Genomic DNA, 11,102 nt, shown 5'->3' on the forward strand with positions numbered 1-11,102 from the left:
GTTTTTTTTATTTTATCCTTTAACATTTGATTTATTTTGAATTTGTCTCCATAATTTATTTTGATTTTCTTTTTTTGGGTTTATCCTGGTTTCAATCAAATGTCTTGGAATTTGGTTACTGCTTAATTTTTTGAGTGTCTATTTTTGTTGTTGTATAATTAAATAAAAAATAATTTCTAAAGAACAAAGTTATTAAATCATGTGGAGTTTATGATCCGGATCACAAGTTTAATGGGTTAACTTGGATTGATTGAGAATTTGATTTCATAACTTGTTTTAGCGTTTTCTATAAAATTATTACGGTTTCAAATAAACATCTCAACATTGAATTGATGCTCAATTTTGCGAGCATTTATTTTTTATCATATAATTAAATAAAAAATAGTTTTAAAAAAACAAAGTTATTAAACCCATTTAATTCCATGACACATATTGCAGGTTTGTTAGGTTATCTTTGGACCCACCAAGTTATTTGGGTCACGTCAGAGCAAGTTCTATTTAATTTAATTTGAAACCCGAATTAAATAAAAAATTGAGTTAAGAGATTTAAAAATTAACCGACTAGTTTGAGTTTGGTGATATTGACAAAAAAAATTCCCTACAACATAAATATTTTTTATTTTTATTATTTTAAATCTAACTCTCTGCATAACAACAACAAATATCTAATAAAGATCTATCATGTTTGAATTAATTGCAGTACTATAATGTATTTATCAGCTTACTGCTTAATAATTAGAATAACACTATTACAAATTTAAAAATAAAAAAAATTATGGTAATATCTTTATTTTTTAAATCAATTTTGAAGAAAATTATATATATATATATAAAATTTACCCATATCTAAAAATTCTCTCTCCTAATTATATTCATGAACATAAAATAACTAATAAAAACATAGTAAAATTTCTCAATAAAATTTGCTAATTCTTGCAAACAGAATCTGACGCATAAAAAAATATCTTAACAGAAAGCAAATATTTATAGTATTTGTTTTCCTATTTTTAATATCACAAAAAAGGGAAGGCAAAGCAGCTACAGAAAGGGCAATGAAAGTTCTTTTCTGCATTAACAAAAACCAGCACTTGCAGAAGCGAATCAACCATACCGGCATACCGCCTACTCTCTCTCTCTCTGTCTGAAACCATTCTGTTCTCTCCTTCTTGTTCATAAACTTCTCATGCTTCTTTTGTGGTCTATATTCTCACTACTTCTGTGACCAACTTTGATGTATTCTATACCAAAGGAACATGATTACATAGGCTTGTCAGAGACTCCTTCAATGGAAAATATCTCTGAAAAGCTCTCCTCTTCCTCTACTTCCTCCTCTACTCTCTCAACTGAAGAGAAAAACAACAGCAGCAGCAGCAACAGCAACAACAACAACAAAAATAACAATACTTCTCTCAACATGAAAGAAACTGAGCTAAGGCTTGGCTTGCCAGGGTCTCAGTCTCCAGAGAGAAAACCAACAGTACCCGCAGCTGGGGTGTCTCTTGTTGGAAAAGATATTGACACCAACAACACTAATGCTTATTCTCTTATCCCAGTAAAGAATTTAGTGTCAGGGGCTAAGAGAGTTTTCTCAGATGCCATTGATGGGTCTACTGGGAAATGGGTTTTCTCTGGTGGTAATGGATCTGAGGTTGATTTGAGTAAAGGAGCTGTTCTGTTCTCTCCCAGAGGCGATAATGGTAACCCGCAGAAATCTCGGGTAGCAGGACCTGCGAAGAAAGATGTTGCTCAATCTCCAAAGCCAGTTCAAGAGAAAAACAGCCAAGTGGCTGCTGCAAATGAGAACAGCAGTGCTCCTGCTGCAAAGTAAGCTGGCGTTGATTGCCTTTCTGCTTTTGGAGTTATTTTCTTTGTTGTGTTGTCTTTTGGTTCGATACTTTGTGTTTGTTACTGTGGCCAATATTTAATTGCTGTCCGAATTGTGGGATAGAGGAAGAAAATCAAACCATTAGTTCCAAGAAATGCAGCAGTGAGCAAATCAAACTATATTAGAATGTTTTTTTTTTGTCTTGGGAAAGATAAATGGAATCACTAACCTCAGTTTTAATCAGAGGGTTGCATACAGCTCAGTTGAGTGTAATTAACTTGGTTTTTGGGGGGACCTAGGAATGAAAGGGGTGATCTTAAAATCTGATTTCTCTTTCCCTTCCTAATCTTGTGCTCCTTAGATTTATTTTCTTGAAAGTTTTGTCTTTTCCTTCTTGAATATTGTTCAAACTGATTTCTGGTTGGATTTTTTTTCCCCTTGAAGGGGTTGATGACTGTATATTGCTTCATGTTTAACTTTTTGTTTATGCTGTCGCTGTTATGGGATATTTATCATGGTTGAAACTTGTTTGTTGAGTTTATATTTTCCTCCCATATAATAATTGAGAGGTACTTGCATAAACTGTTGAAAATAAATAGTGGGTATTTCTTCATCTTTGTGGAGTTTCTGCGTGCAGTTTATTTCTTCATTTTCAGGCTTGATTTTTCTTTCAATCAAAAGCGTTCACCTTTTCCTTATCTTGTCTTGGTCAATCATATCTTTATATGTTAGGGTAACTTTGATAAATTGCTGATCCAAAAGTTTCTATAACAGGACACAGGTGGTAGGATGGCCACCAATTCGCTCTTTCCGGAAGAACACCATGGCCTCTAGTTTGGCGAAGAACAATGAAGATGTCGACGGCAAATCAGGATATGGTTACCTGTATGTAAAGGTTAGCATGGATGGTGCTCCATACCTTAGGAAGGTTGACCTTAAAACTTACGGCAATTATCTGGAGCTCTCATCTGCTCTTGAGAAAATGTTTGGCTGCTTCACCATTGGTACCCTCTCTCGTTCCCTCATGCTTTCTCTGCCCCCCTCCCTTCCTTCACTTATAGGGTTATAGGCAAAACTTCTGTTAAGAGTTGCCTGCTCTATTTTTGTATGGTCCAGAAAATTGTGATGCTTAACTCATAATAAAAATCAAGAAAGGAGATTTTCACTTGTCAGAGCCACTGCCTATAAGCTGTGCCAAAGGATTTGTGAGGAATGAATGATTTTCTCATGTTATCCTGTTGTAACGAACCAGTTCCATAACTGGGAATTGGAATTTTATGGTTGATTGATGGTCTTGTTCCCTTGAAAAGATTAATGAAATTGTTATGATTATATCTAGCCCACTGCAATTTCCAGATTACTCTGCAATTAAACTAGGTTGCCTTATGATGTATGCACCTATATATACACCGTAAGGTGGTCAAAGTTGGAGGTTGTTGACTCATGTTTATTTATGAATGATTCAGGACAATGTGGTTCTCATGGGCTTGCAGCGCGAGATGGCCTAACTGAGAGTTGTTTGAAGGATCTACATGGTTCTGAATATGTTCTCACATTTGAAGACAAGGATGGTGATTGGATGCTGGTTGGTGATGTTCCTTGGGAGTAAGTGTAATCCTCATCTCTTTTACTTCAAGAGTTATGCAATCAATTCCTTGGATGATTTGTTTTTCACGAGATGAAATTGCAGGATTTGTTCTCTGAAAACACAGTAGGGTTTGGTTAACAGATTGAACCTAAGTGTTTTGAAGCTGAATTATAGTTGATCTGATCTCTGAAAACACACGAGGCTTTAGAATGCATCATTCAAGATCAAAATCCTCTCATCTGATACCTAACTATCAAACCATTTATTGTCCTCCATGAGCTGCAAATTGTTCCTTTCTAATTTTACTGTTGTTTGCTGTGACAGCATGTTTACCGACTCATGCAGGAGATTGAGGATCATGAAAGGTTCAGAAGCAATTGGACTTGGTAGGTCTACCAAGTTTTGATGCTACATTTAAAGCTTATAATATTTGCTCCTCCAATTTTTTAAACATGGCTGAACTCTTAGCATAAGACTCCGATAATCCATTATGGTCTTGATTTTATCTTTTCGGATGCAGGAACCAAATTGGATGATCTAACTAAGGTTTTGTTTGTATGTCCATTACCTGAACATGCATGCATTTTTCTTGAAATTGATTTTTGTCCATCAACTTGTTTGCAGCCCCAAGGGCCATGGAGAAATGCAAGAACCGTAATTAATGTGAAGTGATGAAGCTTCAGAAGGATGTTTTCTGGATTTTAAGAAAGCCTTATAGTGTGTTCAGGTGATGAGCGCTTCGCTCATGAAGCATATGTTTGGAGAGTTTATAAGATCGTGTAGTATTTAGTGAAATGAAAAAAAAAAATGAAAACTTTTTACTAGATTGGATGTCATTGAGAATGCATCCAAATTATTTTAAGCTTGTTTAGCTTCCTTGTTTCCTCTTAGCTTCTCTTTTTCCAAGTGTACTTTAATGTGTAAATGAATGGATTGCTTGTGGGTAACAAGTCTTTGGCTCTCTCTCAATTGTTTATTTACATTTGGTTTGTTGTAATTTGCCGAAATGTTCCTCTTCCTTGGTTGAAGATGTTTTCTCGCAGATTTGCACTAGAACGCCACGCCCACTTCGTCCTAGTAGGTTAGCTAGCATATCGGCTGAACTAAACCCTGATTTCATTGCATTCACGAGATCATTCTGATCATTCATCAGATGGAGCAGGAAAACAATATGAAACAAGCGATGCGGGTTATGGTGGGAATTGTTCTTGGCTCCTTTTCTTCGAGAAGAGCGCCACGTTCGAACCAAGTCCGGCTTCAATCCCCACAACAACATTTTAATTGATTTACTTTTCAACCTAAACCTGTTTAAAAGCCTTTTGCAATCTTGATTCGAGGTAGCTCCGTAGGCAATTACGTCCACCACGACGACCTCTACTGATGGCAGGATGAGAGGTATGAAATTACATTTGAGGCTGTGATGGTGGAAAACTAGCAGTTGTGCCTGGACTGTTCATTAATCTATCAAACAGTGTTGTCAACTGATAGTGATTTTTCAGTGCTTGCCGCATTAGACGAGTTACAGGCCCGTGCCAATGAGTAGATAAATTCAATAACAGTAAACAGAAGGAGATATTAAAAAACAAATTGCTAAAACATATCAAAACAAATGTAACAGCATGCGGGCGTAAATCTGAAAGTTGCATCAGCATAAAATAATAATAGTAAAATAAAGAAACAACTAGAAATGCTCAATTTCAACCGTGGAGAAAAGATATCAATATTAACAAATAGCGTTTCAGTCCAGGGAAAAACTAAATAAGATCTCTTATCTATTCTAGACAGCTTTAAGATTCTTGTTCAGAGATTTCAAGATAAACCATCTGGGTATAACCATTAAATACAGAACGATCAAGTCTACTTAATCCCAGCCGCTGGAACAAGCCATAACGGCCATCTTCAACAATAGGACTGGTAGCGCGAGCAGGATCATATCGTGTTTGATGAGTGAGGGAAGGGCCGGCTACAGGAGGGAGCTCCCAGTAAACATCGAGAATTGATTCAATGAACCTGCTGTTCTGAAAATGTTCTGAGTAGGAAATTGGTTTATTACTGTGATTGAAATCATCCCGCATCCAGCCCCCAACACCCCACCATGCTTCATTCGGTCCACATAGTTCATCTATACCAACTGCCTTCTCCCAGAACAACTTCCTTTTCAATCTAATCCTAGCTTCATCACTGTCCCTAAAGCAACTATGGCCACCTCCTGAAATTTGTTTAACAAGTGAATTGATCTTTCAGAAAACCCAATTCAATCTCTGACTCACAGTCAGATGCAGATTGCAATAGTATGAAATAAAAAAAACAGGACAAGGGGGGAAGATTCTTCGATGGAGTGAGTTACAATTTAATCCGAAATATATTTTAAGATGCCTCATAGAAAATATCAAATCCAAAGTTGAGAGTTAGATTTGTTTTGTTTAGATCCTGCAGCTAATAAATTTGCAAATCAGGAACAATTGGAACTGTTGGCCAATTTCCATAGCATTCCTAAAACCTAATTATTTTGACTCTTTGTTTTGTGACATTTCACCTCCCAGGATGAAAACTTTTGCAGTTCATGATAACAGAAGAACAATGTTTGCAATATGGATTTCCAGCAAAAGGCAAAGAAAGCAACCACGGAAATTATTAGAGCAGAAGGGGACGAACATGCACCTCTTATATAGGACTGATCGCATATCTGCCTCAAGGAATAATGATCTCCAGTTCCAGTATCATAATTATCCTCGAACACAAGATGCCGAAAACCAGCATCCAATGCCTGCTTTACTCTGCCCATAAAATCATTAATCAAGTAAAATTGGCATTGAGCAACTTTAGCAGGGCAAACATGCATGTGCATAAAATGTGTAGAGGTAAACAGCACTAGACAGATTGTATGAGTACCTCTTCAATTCATTTTGATGGTCATCGAAAAAGATAAGAACTCGACTGAGATCAGTAATCCCATGTTTTTTCATCATGCTCTTCCAATCAACACTTCCAAAATCTAAAAAATCTTTTCCAGCTAAGTATGTGCAATTACCATCAACATATGCAGGTCCCTTCTTGAGGTACTTCTCAGGATGCCTGGGCGAAAGAGAAATAATAGGTGTGTCTGGCATTGCTTGTCGCAGAACCCAAGTGGAATGCCCCTTGAAAGCACCACTCTCAATCATTAGAACTGGCTTCAGCCACCTTGCAGTGAACCATAGCCCAAAGCTGTGGTCAAAACCCATCCCATACATGTTGTTTTTTATAGGGCGAGATTCGTAAATTGGTACAAACTCTTCCAAGCCTTTGATTAAATCCTTGGATGTCCACTGAACTGTTTTTCCATGTTTCGATCTGCCTTTTGCCAAGGACAAGAATCAAATGGGAGTGGATGATAAGAACTCAAATTATATTCTCAAGCTAAGGTTTTCAATAAACTTAATATAGCATCCAATGCCATCAAACTCAAAACGGTGAATCAGATTAGACTGGGCAAACAAAAATTTCCATAATATCGTGAAAGGAAACAAGAAGATGAAAAAAAAAAAAATTTCCAAACTCACAAATTATCATACATGGATTCTTCACCAACTACAGACAAAACAATGGTGATGAGTTGTTAGAGTGGAGTGCATACAGTGAAACAACAGAAAAAGTGCCATGAATCATGCAGAGGTAGCCATAAATTAGAATGAAATGTTTTGAGGGTATTAACTAGTTCCCTAGAATATCTAAAAAATTTCAACCATCAACTGAAGTGACAGTTAGAAATAAGCCTTCCGCAAAAATCATCACCTTTAATTGGAGACTTGGAGGGTAAGTTGTGATGTGATCCAAGAAAGGGTTGAAAAAGGAAATTTGAATTCTAGTATAATTGTCCCTGCTGTCCAGTTTTACGGCACCAATCATAATTCTCAATCCGACTGTTGGATCGGGCTGAAAATTTACCTAGAGTTGCTCGTAATATTGTTCTGTGTTGGGGTAAAATTTTAGGTCAATCGGAGATTTGGAAGGCCTTGCGATATACATCAGAACAAGATGTATGAATTTTGTTATTTATTTTCTTTTAACTTGTAGACTTCCTATTTGGCAATGATCCTTTTCCTATAAGGATGTTGCATCTTGTTTTGGGAATTTCCTAATTCTATAAGGATCTTTAATGAGCTGCAACATAAGGATTCATTAATGTTCCAAAATCTTTTTCTTTCAAGGATTTCTTATTCATCCTAGCTACACAAGAAAAGAAGGGCCCAACATAAAACAATATTCCGGGCAACTCTGGGTAAATTTTCAGCCGATTCAACGGTCGGATTGAGAATTATAAATGTTGCCGTAAAACTGGACACTAGACACAATTACGCTAGAATCTGAATTTCCTTGTTAAACCTTTTATTGAATCAGATCAAGTAGCATCTTCTCCTACATCCTCCAAATTCACTGTACTCTCTCTTTATTTCTCACACATATGCATGTGGGAAAATCTATCTTCAACATTCTTCCCTTTATACATGCATCTTTCAGATTTCACTAGTTGCAGGTCCCTGTCATGTGGGACCCGCAAATACTGAAATTTGAGCAGAATATGCATCAAGGGTTCTTAGTCCAAAAATAGTACCACAATTTTTTTTTTCTCTTGTGCACGCACAGATACAGGAATGCAGATCCTTTTGAGGTAATTACAAGTAGATGAGCAACATTCAGAAAAGTAAACCAGCAAAATGAAGCATTACAATAACCGAGAACATGCACAAGCACAAAAAAAAAAAAAAAAAAAAATCCCAACCTTGTGAACTGAAAGCCAACACCTTAGAACAAATCAACCTAGAATTAGACTATTCGTCCCATGCTACAATTTTACAGTTAGCCAATTCGAGCTTACATTCCATAAAAAAACAAGGAAAACCCCGTTTCCAATTCTCATTTTTACTACAAACCCATTTACTGAAATATGCCAAGAAAAAAGAAAGTCGATTCCTTTTCATTTTTCATATTTATAATTCCTACATTTTCTCAGCAACCAAAGAGACAATAATCAAACTCAAGATCCATATCGCCAAAATTGCCACTCAATTAACAAAACCAAACCCAAAATCAGATCTGTCGCCAACCCAGATATCCAAATTTACATACACATCCAATAATCTCAAATGTATATACAATTCAGCAATGGAAAAAGGCGGGCGAGAGTGGGAGAGAGAGACTTACACCAGGGAACACCAAGTGATCCAAAGTCTGACTCAAGCCCTTCGAGACCGAAGAACCCGGCGCGAGATCCCGGATCGGAGACACAGACAAAACTCCGGGAATGAAAAGCGAGAGAAGTGATCAGAATGACAGCTAATAAGAGACAGATAAGGAGACAAGCGGTGGGGCAGATGCAAAAGAGGGACACGCGAGAGAGGTAATTAGAAGCCAATAAAGAGAGGTTCTGTTTCTTGGTCTTGGAGTCGTCGGCGGAGGCGTCCGTCTCAGCGTCGTCAAGGTGGGAAGTGACACGGCGCGAAGAGAGGACTCGGTCTAGCATATTGGTGGTGGCAGAGGGACTGTGTACTAGAGTGTGCATGGTGTTATGGAAATTGGTATTTAGTTTATGTTTATTTATTTATTACAGTAAATCTTTAGATAATTACTTTTTAAGTTTAAAGTTTGATCTGACGAAGTGAGATGAGGAATCTGGAGATGTGTGAAATGCAGGGGTGTGCAAAAAAACCAGAAAACCGATTTAACTGAGAAAATCGAAAAAAAATTAATCGAAAAAACCGAACCGGTAAACAAAACCGATTGAATCGGTTAAAATATTTAGGAAAATATCCGGTTCGGTTTGGTTTTCTGTTTTGGTGTGCCTGAACCGGCCAACCCAAACCGAACCGAACCGGTTCAGTTTAGGAATGAAAAAAAAATAAACCAAGCGGTCCAACTCCAAGCCGCGAGCCGCCTCCTCCCATTAATTACTTTCCCTTTCAACAACCCTAGCACTTTCAATTTATCTTCTTTTCCTTTCACACAACCGCCCCCTCCCCTACAACCCTTTCAATTTTCATTCACAGACACAGCCGCCCCCTCCGATCACCTCTACTCCCATTAACAGCCGCCCCGCCCCCTCCCATTAACAATCGCCTCCTCTTCACCAGTCAACGAGCTTAGGCTATTTTCGAACGACCATTCTTTGAACCTCGAAAGAAACCGCCGTGCGTGTGAGGTGGCGAAACTGTTACCGCTTCCAGAGCTTCTTCAACCTATTGCTTGTATCAAAGCCGATTACATCGCTCAGGTAATCTTGTCATGTAATTACAGATTTAATTAATTGTTGCTTGTTGATTTTATATTATTTCTATTTTTCTATTTTGATGTGTTAAACTGTTAATTATTTTAAACAATGTAAAAATGAAGGTGGACGAAAGAACACAATCTGGAAAGGAAATTGGAATCGGTGTCCCTGTCTCAGATTCTCAGAAGACGATCAATCGCAAACAGTATGTCCTCATTTTTTTTTCCTTCTTTTCTTTCTCACTGGTAGATTGGAATTTGGAACTGCCAACAAGGTTTATACTAATCACATCCTGAAGTTCACATGCATGGTTAAGCCAAACAGGAACAGAAATAAAGAAAAGAAAAGAAAAGTTGAAAATATAATTAAGTTCACATGATTATCTTTTGATCTGCATGTTCATTAATTAGTAATTGTGACTTATTAAGAAAAAATGTCATCTGCTTAGTGTGGTACTGGTATACTTGTATGTGGGTCATATGCATAGTCAACTGCCAAAAATCACGATGGGAAACCCTTTCATTTCATTTATGTTATTTAGGTTGTCGACCAAGTAAAAATTCCTCCTACAAGTATACAATATTGTCTTTCCTTACCTTCAGGTTAGCACACCCACTTTTTTATTGATTCTGTTGTAGATGTTTTGCATTTCTTGGATGTAATTTTATTGTGGTTATATAATGATGCATACAGTTTCTCTATAAAATTCATATTTGAGATGTGTATGAATAATTTATATGACAGTTGGTTAGAAGATTTATTATGATTTAACATCTGATTTTAATATGTGCTGTTACTGCAACATCTGATTTTAATATGTGCTGTAACTGCAACATTACTGTGTTTTTGTGCTGTTTGAAGCTGATTTCTTTTGAGTTCTTCATTGTTGTTGGCTGTTGTTTTGAGTTCAACATGCAGAAATATTAACATGTCCTTAATTGTTAATTACAGATGGAAAATCTTCAAAATCAAAGTGTTTCATCCACTGGCACTACCCTAACATATTGGCTTGGAGTTTTATTATAATGTTATTTGTTGTTTTTTTTTTAAGCCCTTTGAAGGCATTGGTTTGTAATTTAGATTAATTTGGATTTTAACTTATTGATGTGTGATTGTGTGTTATTTAAATTTTTTTGAAGCAGGAGAAAAATTAGGAAGGTAAAAAATATATTGAACACAAAATTGACAATAACAATTTAATATAAATGAATATTTAGTGGCAAAAAAATTAAATATACTTTGGAATCTTATAAGAAAATTAGATATTATTAGCATCAATTATAAGTCCATCAGAAATCCACTAAAAGCCCATTATGAAGCCCATTAAAAGCCCATTACGAAGCCAGAAAAATAACCATAGGTTTTTCCGGTTTTGGGCCTAAAAAACCGGACCCAAACCGAACCGAAACTGGTCGGTTTGGACCGGTTCTGGTTCGGTTTGG

The 11,102-nt window shown here is 36.6% G+C and overlaps 2 protein-coding genes and 1 long non-coding RNA gene across 4 annotated transcripts; 2 read left to right on the forward strand and 1 right to left on the reverse strand.

Annotated features, from left to right (window-relative positions):
* Positions 1–1,011: 1,011 nt before the first annotated feature.
* On the forward strand, positions 1,012–4,376 carry LOC7475084 (auxin-responsive protein IAA27). Of its 2 annotated transcripts, none has more exons than XR_002979925.2 (5): positions 1,012–1,824; positions 2,600–2,829; positions 3,292–3,436; positions 3,738–3,799; positions 4,038–4,376. XR_002979925.2 is itself a non-coding variant. In XM_024593898.2 (5 exons), exons 1-5 carry the CDS (start codon positions 1,232–1,234, stop codon positions 4,073–4,075), a joined length of 1,062 nt encoding a protein of 353 aa, XP_024449666.1. In that variant the 5' UTR covers positions 1,013–1,231; the 3' UTR covers positions 4,076–4,376. The 2 variants fall into 2 exon arrangements, 1 of the variants encoding a protein (XP_024449666.1); XM_024593898.2 differs by having other exon boundaries at positions 1,013–1,824; positions 3,292–3,430.
* A 707-nt stretch (positions 4,377–5,083) lies between these two features.
* On the reverse strand, positions 5,084–9,075 carry LOC7470569 (uncharacterized). The gene is made up of 4 exons (XM_002299688.4): positions 8,598–9,075; positions 6,306–6,750; positions 6,075–6,190; positions 5,084–5,622 (listed from the first exon to the last, which is right to left on the reverse strand). Exons 1-4 carry the CDS (start codon positions 8,953–8,955, stop codon positions 5,201–5,203), a joined length of 1,341 nt encoding a protein of 446 aa, XP_002299724.1. The 5' UTR covers positions 8,956–9,075; the 3' UTR covers positions 5,084–5,200.
* A 287-nt stretch (positions 9,076–9,362) lies between these two features.
* Positions 9,363–10,788, forward strand: LOC112326302 (uncharacterized). Its single transcript, XR_002979943.2, has 3 exons — positions 9,363–9,663; positions 9,783–9,865; positions 10,612–10,788. It is a non-coding gene; the product is annotated as an uncharacterized LOC112326302 (long non-coding RNA).
* Positions 10,789–11,102: the final 314 nt, after the last annotated feature.

Source organism: Populus trichocarpa, chromosome 1 (genome assembly GCF_000002775.5).
Source record: "Populus trichocarpa isolate Nisqually-1 chromosome 1, P.trichocarpa_v4.1, whole genome shotgun sequence".
Classification (NCBI taxonomy): domain Eukaryota; kingdom Viridiplantae; phylum Streptophyta; class Magnoliopsida; order Malpighiales; family Salicaceae; genus Populus; species Populus trichocarpa.